Source organism: Cyanistes caeruleus, chromosome 5 (assembly GCF_971803275.1).
Source record: "Cyanistes caeruleus chromosome 5, bCyaCae1.hap1.1, whole genome shotgun sequence".
Classification (NCBI taxonomy): Eukaryota; Metazoa; Chordata; class Aves; order Passeriformes; family Paridae; genus Cyanistes; species Cyanistes caeruleus.
This window is the reverse complement of record NC_141705.1, coordinates 61392885-61414340: the sequence shown is the minus strand read 5'-3', so window position 1 is coordinate 61414340 and position 21456 is coordinate 61392885. Positions and strand designations below refer to the sequence as shown.

Below are 21456 nucleotides of genomic sequence, written 5' to 3'. Positions count from 1 at the left end.
CCAACCACAACACTTGCAAGATTTGAACATGAATCTAGGGAAAAAAATTATAAAGGAGAAGTGAAACCTTCCAATATATTTTATTGTGTCATTTATAGAAAGGTTATAAAAAGGGCAATGAGCTTGTCAGAGTCACCATGATTGTCATGAGAAATCACAAAAACATATCCGTTGCTGACAATACACATTTTCCAGGGGAACCCCCTTTATCCTACAGCATTCAAAGATGAGGTTCAGTTATCTAAGTAAAATTAATATTTTCAAAAAGTCTGTCTTGTGTTTTCCATTAATTTAGAATACATACAGGGGACTCGGAGAAGTTGCTCACAAAATTTCAGAGGCTTCCTGCTTTGAATGATCTTAATGGATGGGCTGAAAGCCACTCAGAAATTTATTGTGGCTTTATAGTTACTTTTTTTTTTTTCCCCCAGATGTAGGTGCCAAAATGTAGTTTCCTGATCCAGATGCTGTGCTTCTCTTCTGAGTAGTGGTCCAGCAGGCAGGATGCTGGGGACAGCATGGCCAACACAAAACTCTGCTGGAGCATTGAGCAGGCTGCAGAGTCAGGTAAGGATCACTTAAACAACATGACAATTTTTGAAATTTCAGCAAAGTTTTCAATGTTAATTTGCAACCCAACATGAAAAGTAGGTAATAGAGAAAATTGAAGGCTTGAAAATATCTCCAGTATTTAAAATTAAATCCCTACACTCTATAATTTTTATATTGGTTTTTCCACTCTTTGTTATTCAGTTGTACAAGAATTACATGGTAAATAGGTCTGAGATTTTTTCACATTCATATTTTTCAGTTGATTTGTGGCACAGCAAGTTCTAGCCAACTTTTCTGCTTGGACCTAATTCCTGTGTCTGTCTGAATTTCACAACATGTGATGCCAAAACCCCTGCTCTTCAATAGTGTTTAGTACACTCTTGAAATCCTTTAAAGGAAAAGGAAAAAAATCCTTTAAAGGAGGAAATCCTTTAAAGTGTCTGGCCTCTGTAGCACTCTTCAGAGCTCCCCACACATCTCCTAGATGATTCAGTAACAGTTGCATTTCCAGTAGGCAGTGTGGCTAAGTGATCTTTTTATAACCCCAAAATCATTAGCATTTGTTGTCCCAAAACAGGTTGTGCAAGAGGCAAATCCACACGCAGAGCTGAGATATTTGACTTTTTTACAGTTCTGCCCAGAAATGGAGGCTGGATGGCACTTCCACAAAGCCAACGCAATGACTATCAGAACTCTTCAATATTTATAAAATTTTATCAAACAAAGGCACTAATGCTCATTGGCTACAAGTCCCATAGTTCTCTTATTCAAATTAATTATTTTATTGGTTAATGATTCTTTCGTTATGTAGTCCTGTGCTCAGTCTTTCTCATCTTTACTGCTGGTTTTCCAGTTGTTTTTCTGCAGAAGTCACAGAACCAATTAATCATCTCAAATTTGAGTTAATTATTGATTACCCAATATCTTTGCATGATTTCATACCAAGTTCCAGAGTGATTGCATTAGTCTTAGCTTTTATTAAAAGCAAGAAAATATAGACCTTCTGATTTTGGAGAAAAATTTAAAATTCAGGTGTCACCAATGAAGGCTATGGAAAGTTGGAAGCAGGTAATGAGTCACTGTCTTGAGCATGATAGCTCTTCCACAGTGATTGCCAATAGTACATGTAAATAACCTAAGGTTATTTACTCTTCTAAGGCTGTGAAAAAATCAAATGTGTGACAAGCAAATAAGTCTTTATTTACACTGAGCATTTCAAATACATTCAGCTAGTGTTTTGACTACAGGATTTCCTCAGCGGTTCTTAAAAGAATATAAAAAGCCATTACTCTTGTAGCAAGATGCAGACACAGGATTGTGTGACTATCAGAAAGCAAGTTTGTTTTGCCCTCCAGTCATACTAATGTTGCCTCTGTTATGACTTATCTATATAAATACCTTTATCCATCATGATAACTTAAAAGAAGTCTCAGATGTTCTGGAAGAAATTGCTTCCAAGGCCAGTGAACAGTTTTAAATACGACTGTACCATTACCCCTTTTAAAGGTATATGTAAGTTTTCTATTTTTGCTATTAATTTATCATCTTCTAAATTAATAATTTTATGCTGTTTCTTATATTTATACAGTGAATGATGTAGCTATGAAGGTATGAACAAAAAGACAACATCCTTCTCAATAAGGCTTAGTATCTAAAAATGGGTGTAACATACAGCCAGGTATAACATATAGGTAACATCCATGTTGTGCCCCTTAAAAGAATGAAAGTACAGATAAATTGAAAATATAAATCATAGTAGAATAATCTACTGTTACAAAAAGCTGATGGATTCCAACCTCTAAGAATAATGTATTAAAATAATATAAAATATATTGTTGTGCACTCTGTGATTGTTTTGTACAGATTTTTTTCTTTTAAATCTTTAATAGTCATTAAGGACTTGAACTATATGATGCTTTTCTAGATGAGCTATCTTTTCTCTTGTTTTTAACAGAAATTATTTATACAAAATAGTATTAAAAATTACTGCACAAAAACTAACTTAAGCACATTCTGATAATGTCAGAAGTTTGAGAGCTCAAAGAGGTATCACTCTGCAGAACAGACAGGTAGCTACATTACCAGAAATTTAGGAATCAAGGTTCACAGTCAGTTTCCCAGAAATCGTATCAGCCTCCCATTACCAAAATAACAGAATCTCTGTCTGTTGGCCACTTTGTTATGAATTGTTTTCATATGCCTGAAGAAAAGAGGCCACAAACAGAAAGTAGCTGGGCCTTGGTAATTTGACAAGGAAGCAGTCGAAGTAGATATTAATCTATAGGCTCACAAATAACCCCTCAGCCAAGGCATCGAAGAAGCTCCTGTTCAGTGCAAGTTTGTGAGCTGGGATGCTCTTCTGTGGTTCTAGAAGGTCAATGTTAAGGAGATTGCTGAATGAAAGTTTTCCCCTGACATGATTCTTTAGTGTAAACAACTAAACTAATATAAAAATGAAAACAAAATTTTAAAAGAGTGAGGACATGTATGTTTCATCTGGTGTCTTCACTGATTCTAAGAGCCATTAGTGCAAGCAGGATTTTTCGCCTCCCTGTGTTCCAACGTCTTCAGTCCTCTGACATCCCTGGCCAAAGCTGCTATCAGACCTTTTGCTCAAAGCTGAATGAAAATGTGTTTTGTCTCCAAGGTTTCCAGATGGTAGTGAGAACAAGGGGAAAATCATGACACAACCATTCTGAAATTTATGAAAATACTATTTTTATGATTGTCGTCAAGGAGAAATGGATGTAATATTTCCTCTTCCCTAGCTCCCAGGTGGGGATAAAAAAAAAGTCTCTTCCACAAGTTATTCTACAGCCTCTTGAGAACCTCCTGCCTATGTATTTTGTCTGGTGACTGAATCACAGGCAGGGAAGTGGGGTGACATCATATCAGTGTCCAGTACAGATTTGTGAGTCACTGTTCTTTCACAGCATTCAATGGTAGTTACCCAAGAAAAAAAAGAATACTTTCCTGAATTAAGTTATTCTGGGAAAAGATTATTCAAATATTTTTTTTCTTTTTTTCTTTTTTTTTTTTTTTGAGGGGGAGTTGTTTTTAGTTTTGTTTTTTTTTTTCCTGGAGGAAAGAGAGAAAAATGTCACCATGGCAACTTACTTTCAAATGAAAATGTCTTTAAGTGGCAGTGTATTAGCACATTTTTTTAAATTCAGAAAACCTCCCCCACTAAATACAATCTAGAAGTTTCACTTCATCACAAGGCAGTTGATTCATTAAGTCCTTTCATAGGGAATGTGGGATTTTGTTGGACTGACTACAAATCACAATCCCCCAGTAATTTCTAACAGAGATCCTGGGGAGGTTAAACAGAAGTTGAGGGAGGAAAAGAATCTCACAGTGCCATTTATATGTACTGATTTCAGTTAAACAGTATAAAAATAACAGTTACTTTGAAGAATTCTGTTTCTTATAAGAAAGTACAGTTTATATTAAAACATGTATTTGTCATGAAACTCTCTTTTCTGTGCTCTCAGACAGCTTCCAACTAAACTTATAAAGAAAAGGCTGCTATAAGTGTAGCTGTTTCTCCTGCAACATGACACAATGGACCAGATGATCTATGTCTCACAATACCCTTTGCAAAGTAGAGTTGTTAACCTTTATGTCTTGGCTGAATTCTTGTGTGGTATTTTCCCCCTCTTGAATCCTAAGTATGCTTTTCTTCTCATTTCCTCGTCTCATATTCAAGCAAACTCTTCAGCAGAGAGCCTTGATTTGCATGATTTGTGCTCTTCTCTGTCCTTAGCTGCTTTGCAATTTTTCTCATTTAACCAGTTGTTCGTGTTTCCCAGAAATCCCTAGCTATGTACAAGTAGACTGCTCCTCTGACTTCCCATTTCTCACAGAAATGACACAGATAACTGCATGATTTTACTTTTTGTTTTATAACAATTACACACAAACACAGTATTATTTAATGGCAACAGCTTTTTGCTAGCAGTTGTGTTCATTTTGTTTCATACACAAGAGAAGTTTCTCACCTCATTATCATGCTCCCCACAGTTAGAGGCTAACCCCATTTTCCTGTTCCCTTGCTTTATTCAGACTAGAAGGTTGTGCCATAATTTGCCTTATCTTAGACTCTTCAAGCATATTTTGGTGGACTCTCCTTCAAAGATACAACTCTGGGCTACTAAAGAGGCCTAATTTTAAAGTTTTTTGTAGTAAATGATATTAATTTCATTTTGCATTATAATACTAATGCAAAGGGGAGATGATAAAATACTATACCAATATTAAGGTCTGGAATCATATGAATCAGCTACAAAATTTCTCATTCTATTTGCTGATGATTTGCAGGTAAAGTTGCCCATTTAGCTTGAAAGGTATGCTGTGGCATTTTAAACTTAAGTTTCTGTCTTCAAGCCCTTGTGACTGGGACAGAGTTCATTTTCCTCCAAGTACCTGGTACAATGCTGTGTTTTAGAACTGACATGAGAACAATATTGATAACACTCAGGTTTTAGCTGTTGCTAAGTAGAGTTTATGCTGATACATCAGGACATTTTATCCTAAGATTGACCATTTTTGCTACCAGTTTTTAAGACAGAAAATTCTCAAAGTGCCAAATAAATTAAGACTAAATGTTTGTTTAATCTGCAGAAAACAACTGACCCAAGCAAGATCAGGCATAATCCAAATTCAGTGGTGTCTTTTACTTACCCATTCTTCCCAGCACCTCCCTCTTCAGAGGCTCTTATGAACATGATGACAAAAGGCAATATTTAGATGTCCTGGAAGGTCCTTCCTTTTCTCTTTTGTATCCTTTTCCATCTTGAGAAAAGACAAAATGCTTTATTACAAGAGATTAAGCTGTGATATGCAGTTGCAGACGTGTTATGAGACAAACAGCTCCCTCTGAATGTTGAAGAATCTTCTTTAGATGCATTATGTAGGTAGCACTGAAATTCCAAGTGCAAAGTATTTGGTTTAGTAGCCAACCTCTCAAGAACAATTCCACCATGTAAGCACAGAGGAGAAACTAATGTAACTTCTAAGAAGCAGGATGTTTTTTACCTGAAAATCTACATTGGCATTTAGGAGTGTGGGCATAAACCCAGTTGAAAACTCTGCTATAGGTACCTGCTGTTACCATTTGAACATCTGATCTAGCTGATCTGAATGTGAAGTGTAGCTTCCTTTATAGCATTTAAATTTAACTTTTCTCATGTTCTACTTTTTAAACAGTTCCTTTTCTCTTTTTTTTTTCTTCTGTTTTTTTGAAGGACAAAACCCCCACTCATCTCCTGCCCTCTGTAACTGAAAATATCTCTCAGATTCATAAGATTTTATGGTTGCCGTAGATTATCTTGCATAATTTAAATGAAACATGAATATTTCAGGTCTCATTTTAAACTGTGTGCAATTTCAGGATACACATGCTGCAGTGAGGACAAAGATCTTCTAGTAGTTTTCATCCAGCTAAAGATGAATGATTTGAAAGTAATGCAAATTTATGTATTGTGCATGTGACATTTTTTTAACAAGAAAATAATTTCTCTAAAACTCTGAGCAAGATACAGTGTTGAGAGTGACCTCAAACTCTGTATTATACTTAGTAAAAGAGACTTTCCAACAACAATGTGGTTCAATGAGATGAAGGGCTACCAGTGATCCTCTGCCCTCTAGGACCTGAGGGGTTTTGTCAGTACCTTTCCTAACAGTTTAATGCTCAAACCATATTGAAAGTGTGGAGTATCCAAAAACTGGTACAGAGTGATTTATCTCAAAGCAACCTATGACACCTGTTTTGTCCTGACTTAAATATCAGAAAATAAAATATCCTTCACTTAAGTAATGAAAATTAATTTTTATTTCTGTTAAAAATTTTAATTGTTTTCTAAAGGATCATTTTCTCTAATTCATATAACCAATTAAAATTTTTGCAAATGAAAAAACCTTTATTTAAACATCCTATTTGGCATTTCTAACAAGAAAGAAACCAAAATACCATATTTTAAGCAATTTTTCTCAGTCATGCACTCAGTTTCTTAGCTGTTACAAAGGTTTTATCCTATAAAATTTTAAACAACAACTTTTTGCTTTCTGGTTTGATTTGTAATTTACAATTTTTTTTTTGTAATTTAATTGTCAGTCTGGATGCCAAAGAAAGGGGACTGGAAATAGCATGATCAAAGAATATTTGAATCTCATTTTGTGTGAGTTAAATGTGACTAGCTATTTCTGACATAGAAGAAAAAAAGAAGCATTCTCAAAGTAATAGTTATTCTTTTTGCTCACTGTCCCTCAGATTTTCTGAAGGACAAGGAAGCACAATTGAGAAAAATATGCTAAGCATTGGAGTAGTATAACTGCTTCACTCTTACTGAAATGAATACAATAAACTGGTATTTATCATCCCTTCAGCTGACCATAAACTTGGGTTGGGGTGCAACTTTGCTGCATGCTCGGAAGAATTTTACACATTCCTGCCTTGGTGTAAAAAGTAATCTTGAAAGTATTCTACATTTTCCCAGGTATTTAGAATTAGTAAACATAAGGCCACGTTTTTTGCAATTCATAGTTTAAAACTATGAAAGAAGAATTTTTTTTTCTCTCAGCTAGATTGTTAGTCGCAGTTTGTTCTCTGCAATCTGGAGTTTGGTCCCGCCGGGTGGTGTTGCAATAATCCTGAGACGGATATGATAGAGTGCCCAAGAGAGATTTTAATGTCCATAGAGACCGCATGGTCCACAGGCTGCAATCCAAAGACCCAGAGACATGGTGGGCTTCACAACACCTAGGGTTACCTGGGGTTGAATAGCCAAAGCCACAGGACAAGGTTTTGACCTTGTAAGCCTAAGGTCTTGCCTATTCTGGGATGTCTTTATCAGCATCTTTCCACCACTCTGCATTCCAGGGCCTCAGATTTATCCCCTCTATGCTAGGAACTTTGTCCAGGGTATGATCTATCCCAGGTAATTCAGTTCCCACATCTGCCTTTGTCTTTGAATTGCAAACACCTTCAGTAAAGATTTTAGGAAAACTCTTAACAAACAATTAAAAAAACAGGGAAACAACATAAACACAACAATAACAGCTACAAAAATCTGTAAACCCGTTTTGATTAAAGATCTAGTCCAACTAGGTAGGTCCCAGTTTTTAAACAGTCCATTGAACCAGTCACTGTCATCTTCTGACTTCAATTTCTTGACTCCTTCCTTGAGAATTTGTAGACTGTGATGAATGGACTCGCTATGATCAGAAAGGTTCATACAACACATGCCCCAAAGCCCTCACAGCTGTGCCCATGTACTAAGTGTAGAAAGTCTATTACCACTTTGTTCTGCAATGTGGCATGCCTGATGGCATCTACATCTGAGGGCAAGCCACTCCATGCAAGGGAGGTGGTGTTGGTTTGCTAACTCAGAAGGCACCTAAGCTGATATATTTTTCCTAAAGCTTTTGCCACAGCCACCCAAGGTAATAAAATGGAGGCAGCCATTCTCTTGTTTCTGCTCCAAAATGTGAACTCATCATTGCAGTCAGATTCATATATAATATGAAAATAATGCAAAATAATGCATAGATGTTTTTGCTCTATTTCTTTAGCTATGAATCATTTTTCTGTCAAGTGCCAGCAAAGTAAACCTCCTCAAGCTACACGGCCCTCCTTTAATGTGTGAAGGTATGCCAGGCCATGCTCTGTCTCTGCATATAAGAAGCACACCTTTTGGTAAATTGGAGTGGGTGATTACTGGTCTGAGAAGTGATGGAGAAGGTTGTAATTACACCACTGGCTGTGATTTTTGTAAGCTGGCTGGTTTGGGGAAACATGTGTCCTGATAATTACTCTTGTGATTGTGGGTCTTTTAGTCTTTTCTCACCTTGGTAGATAAAAAAACCTTATGCAAAAATCCATTTTCACGTACCTGAGAATTTCTAGCTCTTGGGGTTTGATACGTGTGGGAGCTTCTGGGTCCAGTAAACTCAGGTACCAACAGGGTGGTGTTTCCATATTATTATTATAATTATTATATTATTATTATATTATAATATTAGATTATATATATATTATAATATTATCTATTAGGATTGTTATATTTCATACTACGGATGGCATTATTGGTTATTGGACATACATCTATCTTCAGGTACCCTACTAAGCAGGTGGAAAAGGGGTCATCAGGCCTAGCAACAGACAAGCACAGAGTATCTTGTTTTATGGTTTTTGCCAGAGTTAACCATACATTTTGTTTTGGCTGCAGAACTATCCAAGTCTTTGTGAGGAGCATGGAGTGTATTAGGATGGCAGTAGCAAGCAGAAGTCCCTCGGGGGTCATGTTTCATGGAATAATCTGTAGGAAATCTAAGAAAGTTAGGGAAGTATAAAGGAGCAGGTAGGTGCTAGTTCTTAGGATATCTTTTCCTTAGGTTCCTCTTGTGGTTTCTCTTGTACAACATCTTGGTGTTCCTGTAGAGGCTGCAAATATGGTTTTATATTTCCTGCCAGAACCTAACGAGGTCCTTTATCTGTAGAGACACAAACATATACCCTCCCACAGATAATTAGTGGGAAAGGCCCTACATTTTGCTGGTTTCTAGATCTTTGATTAGAACGGGTGCTCTCTCTTCTAACTGTGCTTGTGTGGTGTTTGAAAAATGTCTGGTGCTTGGGGGGGTTAAGTTCCATAAATGAGTTCAGAAAACTGAAAACATATGTAGCTTTACTGAGCCTTTCTACAGTAGACAAGGTCTTTATTTTGCCCTTCTGTTGTTCTAGAATTTTTTTGAGAGACCCATGAGCTCTTTCTACAATTCATTGTCCTGTAGGGGAGTGGAGAATGCCTGTAGTATGTTTTATTAAAGAATTGTTAAATTCTTAAAAATTTATTTAAATTGTTAAATATATTATATTTATTTATTTATATATTTATATATAAATAAATATTTGTATATTTATATATATATTTATATATTTATATATTTATATATTATATTTAATTTATTATATTATATATATTTAACAATTTATTTAAATTGTTAAATATTAAAGAATTGTTGTAATTTGTGTGAGATGTAAGCTGGCCTATTATCTGTTTTTATTTCCTGTGGAATGCCTAGTGTTGCAAATGCTTGGAGAAAGTGTTTGATGAGATCTCTAGCTGCCACATCCACATGTGCAGAGGCAAAGATTGCCCCTGAAAAAGTGACAATTGATATGTGTAAATACTTAAATTTACTAAAAGACACATAATGGGTTACATCACTTTCCAGATTTGTAAACTGTGAGGCCCTTTGGGATTTACTCCTGCCCTGATGGAAGGCAACGAGTACCTTTGGCAATCAGAGTATGTGGTAACAAGTGCCTTGGCTTGATCTTTAGGGATTTCAAACATGTGATGCAATGCAGGAACATTCCGGTGAAAGAATGAGTGGCTGAGTTTTGCCTGCTCAAAAAAATACTGGGCAGTGTTGTCATGGATAGTGTATCAGCTTGCTCATTACCTTCTGTCAGAAGTCCAGGCAATGAGGTGTGGGAATGGATGTGCGAGACAAAAGAAGGGTGCTGTCTCTAAGAAAGAACAAAAATTAAATTTGTAAGCAAGGAGTATAAATGGTCATTAGCAATTGTTTTTAGAAATGAATATTCTGCTCTCTTGACAATGCCTACAACATAAGTAGAATCTGTCACCAAATTAAAAGGATGTGTAATCTTGGAAAAAGCTCTAACAACTGCAGCTAGTTTAACTATTTGTGGTGATCCTTCTATTATTTGGATGTCAGATTCTCACTCATGTGTTACAGGGTTTTGCCAGGTTACAACAGATTTATGGAACCTCCTGATCCAGCTGTGAAGACAGTAAGTGCATTCAATGGCACATCACTTCTTAATGGTTTTGGGATTAAATTAAGGGCAGAATGCAATAACTTATGTTTAGGGTAATGAATTGAAATTTTCCCTGTAAAATTTTCAAGTGCAATTTGCAAACATTCTGATTGCTGCAGTAGCCAGTTCAAATATACAGTAGCTGTGGGCAGGAACACAGTAGAGAAGTCTTTTCCTGAGATGGAAAATAAATGTGATCTGGCTCTGATAATAAGCTGAGCCATCATCTCTGGCTTTGTGTTATGGTTTTCCCTGGCTGATGGGGCAGGAAAACCCATTCTAGAATTAACAAAAAATCAGATGTCTCAGGGTCCCATTGAAAAATTAAAGCATGGAGTTGAGGTCCCTTCCCCAATATTGCTAGAAGGAACAGTAAATTTGGATTCATTTTGTGTGCTTGGCGAGTTTGAATGGTTTGGGATACTTTTCCCAAGGCATCCCTTGCTTCGTCTGTCAGCTGCCTAGGTGGCTTTAAATGAAAATCCCCCTTTAATAAAACAAAAAAGGGAACCAAATCTTGATTAGTGATCCCCAACAGGGGTTTAACGCTAATTAATTTAATAGTTACTAACAGGTTTTATAAATCATGGAGTGTCTCTGGTTTCTCATTTAGTTGCAGTGGCTGATGATGTATAGTTTGAGAGAGGATTTTAAGTCCCAGGTATTTCCAGGGTGGTGTCTGTTGCATCTTTTTCTCTGTAATGGTAAGTCCTGCTTGATGGATAGTTGTAACGGTGGCTTTTAAAGCTGAAATCAAAGATGGATCATTCTCAGCTGCAATAAGTATATCATCCACGTAGTAAACATAAACAATTGCTTGTGGATGATCTTGAGGAACAGGGGCCAAAACTTTAGGCATGAGCCATTGGCATATGGTCAGGGAATTTTTCATGCCTTGTGGCAGCCTCGTCCAGTGGTACCTCAGAAGGGGAACCTCTCTGTTAATGGTAGGTACCAAGAAAGCAAATTGAGGAGTGTCATCGGGATGAAGGGAAATGTCAAAGAAACAGTCCTTTAAATCAATAACAGTCCATTTCCATTCCTTAGGAACCATAACAGAAGATGGTAGACCAGGCTGTGGCGTGCCCATGTCCTCCATGACCTTATTTACTTTACATAGGTCTTGTAGGAGTCACCACTTATTGTTGTTTTAGTTTTGGATGACAAAGGCAGGTTTATTCCATGGGCTTGTGGTTGGTACAATGTGTCCTTTTTGGAGCTCTTCCTACATTAGAGACTCAAGTGTGACAAGTTTTTCCTCAGGGAAAAACTGATCTACCATACGGGTTCATCTGTTTTTCAGGTCAATTTTAGGGTATTGCACTGTTCAATGGCCCAAATTAAAAATATGTCCCTAGGCGCATTCCTAGGGACAAAGTATCTCTTCCCCACAAAACTATGGGGGCTCTCACCACAAATGATGTGGTGGTGGAGATACAGCCTTCAGATCGCACGAACTTGATCAGCTGCAGTCGTCAGGCTGATGCTGTTACCTCCAATTCCCAACAGAGTTCTTGGATCAGGTGTAAGAGTCCATTCAAGAGGCCACTTGGACTGTGAGATGACCATCCATGTCATGTCTGCACCTGTGTCAATGAGTCCTGAGAGAACAGTCCTTTTAATGTTAAATTCTAGTGTGCAGTTTAGTTGAGGCCGGCTGTGGCTTATTACCTTAGTCCACATTGCCAAGGACTCTGATGTGTTGTTAAAGTACTGTTTGGGGAGTAGAATCACCTGAGCAATTATCAATCCCTGAGGTATAAAGCAAGGTGGGACAGGACATATAGTTAATACAGTGATTTCCTGTTGGCATGTTACCAATAACACAGAGGGCAACACAAAAAATCCTTCAGTCCTTGATCCACAATTCCCAAAAATTAACAGTTCACAGGGCCCTTCTTTGGGTCCAAGCTGGCCTATAGATACGGTATGTGTAAAATAATCAGTCAGCATTACTGGTTTGGCACTTGTTAGCTCCAACCTGGCACCTGGGGGCAGGGCTGCTGGTAGCCCTGTGACAAGGTGTTGAAGCTCTGAGTTACCTGCCCTCCAGTGGTCATGGGCATATGCAGCTGAGGTATTTGTGTCATAGCGTGGGGCTATCCTGAGCTGCGCTAGAAGTTTCCCAAGGCTGGCTTGCCATAACCCCCCTGTTTTGGGCAACAGTATGAGAGCAACCCCTGCAACACCTGGAACTGGCAGGAACCTTGAGCTTTGCTTGTTGTTGGAGACAGTCTCTTCTGAAATGTCTGTTTTTGCCATATTCAAAACACGGACCAGGACCTTCCTGTTGTAGTCCTTGGGGGACAGTTTGTGTGGCAGCACTAGGACCTTGCTGCTGTAGAGGCCCTTGAAGTATAATCTACAATGCTGCCAAAGCCCCTGCCACTCCCTGTCCCACTGCCTGAGCCTGTAGGACAGCCGAGTGTTCGGGGATCCTGAGGTGGTTATGAGTCTCAATCATTTGCACTAACATTGGCTCAGAATCAGGGGGAAGGGCACATAATTCTTGGACTCAGGATTTGCATTTAACATGCTCAGTTTTATCAGCAATTCATCTTTAGCTTTCTCTTCTATGATTTGTCTTTCAAATAATCTCAAAGATTGCCTGCTTAAGGCGATCAATAAAGTTCATGTATGGCTCACTAGGGCCTTATTTTATCTCCACAAAATCCTGTGCAGATGTGTTACCATCAGGCACTTGGATGAGTGCTTTCCTTGTAGCATTTATAATGTCACCAAGCACTGGCCTTGGGAGGTTTGCAGGTTGATTATCGGGCTGAGTATGTGCCCCCTCCCTATCCAGGTGTTCCGGTGTTAGCATTGCCCATGCCTGGTCCCTGGCATAATTAAGCAGCAATTGCTTTAACAGTCTCTTCCACCCTCCTTCCCACAGGGTCAACTCGGTTGGTGATAGCAGCACAGTCATAATATGCTTTAAGTCGTGAGGGGTTAACAAATGTGCTGTGAATGTAGCCCTTATCAGACTGTTGAAGAAAGGAGAACCCCCTCCCCTAGTCCTTAGCAGCCTTGCACAGTTCCTTTACCTCCCCATAGGCTAGGGATTCCCATCTAGGATCAACTCCACCTCTTCTGTATAGCACTGGGAAGCACTAGGAAAGCAGCGATTTTAGAAGCTAATTCCCAATTCCCTTCCTTTACTGTACTAGTCTGGATCTTCTTCCATGGATCGATGGAATCACTGGATGCAGAAGGGCTTTAGTCCTCTTCCGAGGGGAGGTCACAAGCATAATGCCTTTGTTGCAGGATGGGTGGCGGCGGCGTTTGCTTGTTGGCACCAGCACTGGCACCAGCCACGTGGGTGCTGCCATGTTGGAGAGCGGTGTTTGGGTTGAGGTGGGCGTGGTTCCGGCCCCCACAGAGGGGCGTGCTCGAGGCTATGGCAGAGCTGCCTGGAGAGGGGACAGCAGGATCTGGGGACATGGGTGGAACCAAGGGGGGAAACTTGAGACAGCATGGCTCAGAGCAGCGGGACGGTCCTTAGAAGGTAATACTTTGGGTGAATAGGGAGGAGGATGGGTTGTTGAAGATTCTAGGGGAGTGGAGGGGGAAGGGTCCAGGAAGATGTGGTCATCTTGGGCTCCATATAGAGGAGCTGAAGGTGGACACAGGGTGCAGAGTAACGGGGCAAACAGTTGTTTCCTCTGAGTGCGCTGGAAATTTTGGCCCTGTATCCCACTCCAGGGTAGTCCAAAGGGTGAGAAGGGAAGGAACACGAGATGATGTGAGTTACAAATTGTATGGGCTCCTATGTGCAACATGACAGGCTTTGCTCTCGTGATCTGTCTCCAGGGTTTGAAGGGTTAAAAGCAGTCTGGTGTTGGGAGGTGGAGTTGGAGTTGGATTTTTGCTGCTTTTTCCCTTTGTCTTTAAGAGTCTCGAGAATTGCATGAAAGGCAGGTAGCAAGCAAGGTGCTGGAGGGTCTCTCCTAGTCATTAAATCATACAGCCTGATTCCCACTGAGTCCCAAAATTCCACTGAAAAGATATCACAGTCTGAGCAGTTTCCCACGGTGCCACGCAGAGAAGTGATAGGTAGCTCTGTGGCAGCCGAGAAATTGCACAAAACCCATTTTATCAGGATTTTCAGCTCACACTCTCCAACCTTCTTCCCGTGGTCTGCTTAAAGTAACTTGTACTGTCCATATACATCCCTCTCTAATGTGGAAGGCCTTAAGCCCATCCTGCAAAGCAGCAAAACTTGGATGGGGTGGGATATGCCCCCCTGTTGGGGTAGGAGCAATGGGAAAAGCTCTTCCTCTCTCCACTCACTCTCATTCCTAGTAGGCATCCTCCAAGATGGCTGGTCATCCTCTGATGTCTGTCTGTCACCAAAAAGTGTAAGGTCTGATGAAATAATCCACAGCAGAGAGAAAAGTCCTACTGGTTTGGCCAAGACCCAGCCAAACCCATCCTTAGAGATCTCCCAGTGTAGGAGTCCCTGTTCAGGCATCAGTTGTCACAGTCAGCTTGCTGCAACTCTGAGTCCAGTCTGGCTGTGTGAGCATGGCCAAATAGAGGGATGGGAATGATGGAGTTGCCTGAAATACTTCAATGATGGTAAAACAACTGCAGAAACCACATATTCTGGTGGCAAGCTCCAAAGACCAAGGGGTGTGGTGAACTTAACAATATATAGAGGTACCTGAGGGCAGGGGTCCAATCACAAATGCAAACCAGGGACATGACCTTATATGTGATAGGTCCTGAACCATCTGAGAGCCACAACCAGAAACATGGTTTATTATGGAATGACCCCAGTAGCATCCTAATTGCCATCCTTTCAATATCCTGCCTCTCAGGTTTATGCCTTCTGTACAAGTCACCTGAGCTCAACCACTATCCATCCCAGCTGGTTCAGTTTGCCTAGTGACATTCTATATGCTTCTGGGCAGGGAGAAGGAGCTCCAATATTATGCACAACACAAAAACTTTAAATAGAAGCACTGCTGTTGTAGCTGTGTTGTATTTGGTGCTTGGTCTCCTTGAAGGTAATTGCACTAGAGCAAGAGGACAGAACAATTAATTAGTGGAGCCAACAAGCAGGATAGAAGAACAAGAGCTGTGGGGTGAGATTTTGTTGGGGGAGGAAGCAGAGTTCTCTAAAGGAGGCTCTAATTATTGTGGCAAAAGAAATACTGTTCAAGAATTTCTGTGACAACAAAAATGAGTGGGTGTAAAACTCATCTCTACATGATATAGACAGTACTTGAATATGGATCTAAAAAGACCCCTACTTTATGCATGAGACATTGCTCAATAAAATGTCAAAGGACTGGAGAGAGCTGGAGGTGATGGTCAGATTTTAGAAAGAAATTTGCAGCAGTAACAGAGAATAGAAGATTTAAAGTACTTTGCTGCACAGGAAGCCAGAGAGAAAATGCTGAGGACATGTCTTTGTACAACAGGGGAGAAGAAGAGACTGACTAAATTAATAATAATAAATAATGTGCAAGAAGTCTATTGTACTACAGAATGATGATAAGAAATGGGGAAATAGTTTGTTCCAAGAGAGAGGTGTTTGAGAAGGCTGATTTGCTTATGGGAACAAGGAAAGGAAAGGGCTGATCAAGGGAAAAAGCTGTGTGCAAAAGTCAAGACATTACAGAAAATTTGAGAGTAACCAAAAATTAAGAAGGTTAGACTTCAAGGCTCTGGAGTTTTTTATAGTGTGAGGGTTTTCTGCAAATGGTGAAAGACTCTCAGGACATAAAGTTCTGGCTGGGGAACATACTGAGGTCTGAGCCAACAGTGTAATACAGTCATGAAGAAAAACAATGGCAGTAGTTCCCTTTTTCCCACAGAAACTATTATCACCAGTTTCCAAATCCCTAATAAGATCCGAGTACATTGTATGTTTCTGGTGACTCATTTTCAAGAACGAGGAAGCAGATGAGGAATAGAAATATAAATAAAGAATAAAAATACAGTTCAAAATAAGGAGAAAAAAGAGAAGACTTTTACCAATAGCACCAAATGGCATAGCCAGGAAATAAACTTTCTTATTGATGAATATCTCACCTCAAGGATTCAAACAGACATTTATAAGAAAATATTAATAAAGAAGTTTACACATATGGTATTCAGGCAGAAACATGTAATTTTAACTGTCTGTATTTTCTATCACATGTAACTTTAATACTGTAAAAAGCCATTAATATTTTCTTTTGAGTAACTTAGATTATTGTTTCTATGATAGCCAAACCAGCAAAGTCATTGGCTATTTCTGCTTTCCCAAAGAAAGTTTTTCACATCTGCTTATAGATTATTAGATTTTTTGCTTTGCTTATAGATTTTGCTTTAAAGAGAAAACAATACTACTTTACCTTAGATATTGCTCAGAGGTAACTGCTCTTAAAATGCTTAACTTTTCTGTTACACAATAATGCTTCCCAAACTTTATTGTATATATCATAACTACTTTTTGGAAGAGCATATACTCACTTCAAAAGACTTTAGAGTAGCAAGTAATCAGGACACAAGCTCCAGAAAAAAAATATTTATATCTGGAAATATGAGCTGCTCCTTTGTCCAATGTTCACAAGTTTAAATACCAGGGATGTAAGGAACAGAGAATAATTAGTTAATGATTACACAAAGAAATCAGAACCAGAATTGTCCAAAGAAAAGTTTTACATTGTAATGTACATTATGTGTTCAAGGCAGGAGAACAATTTTTAAAAGCTTCTAAGCCAGCTAGCAATGCTTCAGTTGTTGAATAATGGTTTAGATGAAATAATTAATAAATTCAAGTAGAAAATGGCCCTGCATTAATGAAAGGAGTGTGTTGGAGGATGTAGTTGACATTAGAACCTCTTTATGAACAAATGGAGTACCCTTTAGAGTATGCATGTAGTATATTTTTCACATATTTATCATCAGTACAAGATTTCTATTGCTTCTAAAAATTAAGCATTTATTTTACATTAGCATTTATAATTTTATTACAATAAAGGTTACCTACAATATTTAAGGAAACCAAAGATGCAGACAACATTTAATCATTAAGAATACATTGTTCCAGTGTCATTACAGGGAACAATAATTTAAAATAGGAAACAAATGACAAACTAATGATAACCCTGGACCATTATTCACTTAATATTATAATATAGTATTTCCTCATCTTGAATACTTTGCTCTGCAGGATAAATTTGACAATGCATTCAGACTGGGACTCCCTGTCAAATCAGCCTTTTAAGGTCCAGTAACACTAATTATAAATTACAAAGCTGATTTGTGCTTATGGACTCATCATAAGTCTTTAATATTTTAATTTGTGGCCACCTCATCTCTTTTAATAAAAACTGTCTTGTAGAATGAACGATAAAAATGTTTAGCTATTGTAAAATATTTCTAGTATACTTTAAATTATTTTCTTAAAATTTGGGGTTAAAACATGTTTCCTTCAGCCGTATCCACCAATCAGGTTTAAAATTTCTTTAAATATACTTGGAGTTTCCCCATGAGGCTACTTCTGAACTTCACTTAAATAATAATAATAAATAAATACCCCAAACCCAACAAAAATAGGATATTTTCTAAGGATTAGCATATCAAATGCAAGCAGTTAGTATGCAGATTTAACAAAAACAAATTAACAAAATCCAAACCCAAAAGAAATAACATGGCAACTTCAAATAAATGTTAACTGTGAGAAGGTTAAAGCCTTTCTGTCATACTATAGTAAAACGATTTAGCTCTTTTGACCATATCCAAGCAGTTAATAATTATTTTTCCTTGTTTTCCTGTATATTTGAAAAATATACATTTATAAGTACTTAATATTTTGGGTTTAGTATTCACATATTTTCAATTTCCATTTGATGTGGTTGGAGTGACAGGTTTAGCCTTGCTAGTAGACCTACTTTGGCTGATCATAACTCTGCATCCTCCATGTGGAAATTGTTCAGAATATGTAGGAGATGTTACTTGCTCTGTCGTTACTGCAGTTCAGATTGTCAAAGAATCATTTATTTACATAGCTCTTATTTAACAGATTTAGGACAACCAAAGGTACAATAAAAGGGACTGACACTGTGTCCCATTATTGAATGTGGAAATTTATGTAGGATTAGGTAATTATGCTATTTCACCTATATCTTTAGGGCTTGGAAACAATAATTGCAATGTATTTAAAGCATTTTCTGTTTAAGAGAGTAGCAAATATTTGTTACAAATACTCTCCAGAAGTCCTGTCACACATGTGATCACTACTCTTCTGGCTCTGCTTTATGAAGATGGCTTTCAGCAAGTGAGCTGCAATCCTGATAGTGATGGACTGATCTCCCATTTGAATATTTTTACTACTGCACAATGCTGGCTCTTGTTTTTTTATGTTCTCTTTTTATGTCCATTTTTAAATATTTACTTGCAAGTAGCAGGTAAAGAAACTACTACTAAAGAAATATCGTTTGGGTCAGTTATAGAGTATTGCGTGTACGATAAGCAATAAAACCTTGGGTCAAAAGCATTGCTCTGTAGCAGATAATTAACCTAAGCCTGTGAGGGAACTTTATCAGCTAAATCAAAGGGCTTGTGAGTTTGGAACAAGCTGTGCAAGGAAAATGTTTCCTTATGGACAAAGCACAGCTTCTCACAGCTTTTCCTTATTTCCAGTGGCTAAACTCCATTGAGCACATTTTTTAATGCATCACTGCCCACTATTAGACACACATACACTGTGTAAAGCAATGTAAGTATATACTCTATCTAAATATTTTATTTAACATTTGTAGACATAACTATAGCGTTCGATGCACTCAATGTAGAGCCTCACATAAATGCAACCACAATATTGGAGTTAATGTTGTAGGTAATTCTTTGAATTTGGATAACGAATAGTAGCTGGGGAGAGGTGGAAGGCAAAAGTTCTTTAACATTGTGTCTGCATTAAACTGCAGTCTGCAGTATGAACTGATAAATAAATAGGGATCTCAGGATAAGTTCAGGTTTTCACAGTGTGCCTTCAGCATCTGATTTTCTACCAACTGTTTGGTAAAGTGATTATGTATTTTTCCAAGCTGCAAAGCAGTTGGTCTTTCCAGCTACACACAACAGGGTTTTGTCTTTATTGGAAATCTTGGCAAATTGGTTAATTGAGTCAGTACTAAAGCAAAAATCTGTGGAATCAAATTGTGACAAGGTATCACCTTTGTTGTGTCTTTCAGAAAATACACCTGAAAAATGTTTGTCTGCAGTATCCGCTGTATCGGCTTCTGAACAGCCATTGTTTTTGCCTTTTAAAGAGTGGGATGGGACTAATCATCTTCTTCCTGTGGTAACTACAAAGTCAATGCCAATCAGACAGTAACTACAAATTATTTATTTTTACTATCACAGCTGTTGCTTGTCTCCAGTCCCTTCAGAGAGTGGATTTGGAATTTTATTTTTACACTTTAAAGCAATTTTAGGTATTTTACATCAGGTAATCGAACCTTTGTCTTGCATTATGTTCTATAAATCTGGCCTTTTAAACAACCCACATTGTTTATACAGTGTGTGACATGAGATACAGATTTTACGTGATTTTATAATTTGTCAAATATGCCTGCTTGACCCAAACATTTAACATATCTATTTACATGTAAACAATGTATCTGTAGTATCTTATAATGCTGAGTCTTTTTTTCAGCATAAAGGTTGTAGATATCTCCTGTTCAGCCTAATGGTTACTCTGTTTCTTCTGTTCTAGTGCTTATGTACCAAAGACTGAAGCAGGTCATTGCAAGTGGGCAGAAGTTCTTAAAGATTTGGAAAGGATCAAGACATCCAAAGTAAGTTCATAAAACAGTCAGCATTTCATATAATCATAGAAGAAGACTTAATAAAACATTTAGCACCGCACTCAGCTAAGAAGTGTGAGTGGGAGGGAAAGGGATGGTGTTTGTTAGCTAATGTTTATAATTCTAACTCTTGTTTTTTTGTAGGATATTGATGTCAGTTTATACACTGCAAACGCAGATGAGGATGTAAGTAAACTTCACATACAACCACAACTAATGTTTAATGTGGTGGCTTCACTTCCTTACTAGGAACTATCTCCTAAAGCAGACTTGTTCTAATTTAATAAACATGTCTAAAATAAAATAAATTTCCTTGGAATAAACAGTTCTTCTAATCAAAGCACTTATGATAAATTATGCAAGCAGGTATTAATTATTTTTATTTAGTCATCTGCTACTAAAATTAATCAATTGAAAGGGACGGTCAAGGCCACACTGGATGGGCTTTGAGCAACCTGGCCTACAGAAAGGTGCCCCTGTGCATAGCAGAGAGGTTGGAAGTACAGGATCTTTACAGCCCCTTCCAACTCAAACCATTCTGTGTTTGTGTGATTCAAAATTATTTTATCAAAGCAAACAATGCTAAAATAATGCTGGGATTAATTTGTAATTTAAGGGAACATTACCTACTTCCTCTACTCCCTTATCCATTCCGAATTCAGATTTCTGAGTTAAAGTGTTTAAACTACTAAAAATAATGTTAATTCAATTCCACTATGTTTAGTTATGTGCCAGATTCCTATCCTAATTATTTTCCTATGTTCTTCACTAAGACACTAAGTCTCACCTCATCTTAGTAAACTGCTTGGCCTTTTTCTTTTTGGGTCTCATAGCCCATCTCTGCCGATATTCAAATAGCATGAAAATAGTAATGAATGTAAGAATGAAAATATGAAATGAATGTATGAAAATAGAATGAATAGTAAGAAAAGATGCCTAGTAAGTAAAAATCACCCTCTTTGTGGCTGATTTTATCTTAGATTACATCTCACTTATATCATACTTGTGTTTTAAATTATATCACAAATTATGTCCTACATTTACTTATTCCTTTTTAATCATAAAACTATTGGAACTGCTTTTTTTTTTTTTCAGGAAGAATGCCAAGAACTTGTAATGAGGTGCTTTTTCTTAGAGACAGAAGTGATAATTCAAGAATGTCGTATAAAAAACTGTAGTAAAACACAGGATGTGTGGAACATATGGAAAAATGGAAATGAAACCTTTGAAAAAAATAAGGTAAGCAAC

General features: G+C 37.7%; 1 protein-coding gene across 9 annotated transcripts in view; it reads left to right on the top strand.

Annotated features, from left to right (window-relative positions):
* The window catches only part of IL15 (interleukin 15), a 33410-nt gene that overhangs the window by 11208 nt on the left and 746 nt on the right, over nt 1–21456 (top strand). For 5 of the 9 annotated variants that reach the window (XM_023926382.2, XM_086889789.1, XM_023926384.2 and 2 more), the window contains 5 exons: nt 432–567; nt 19594–19703; nt 20118–20199; nt 20353–20394; nt 21304–21447. In XM_023926382.2, the coding sequence (XP_023782150.1) occupies nt 505–567; nt 19594–19703; nt 20118–20199; nt 20353–20394; nt 21304–21447 (441 nt within the window). In that variant the 5' untranslated portion in view covers nt 432–504. Of the gene's footprint in view, nt 1–431; nt 568–8124; nt 8201–10320; nt 10376–19593; nt 19733–20117; nt 20200–20352; nt 20395–21303; nt 21448–21456 lie in introns of those variants that run through there. The other 4 variants (XM_023926381.2, XM_086889787.1, XM_086889792.1 and 1 more) reach the window with 3 other exon arrangements.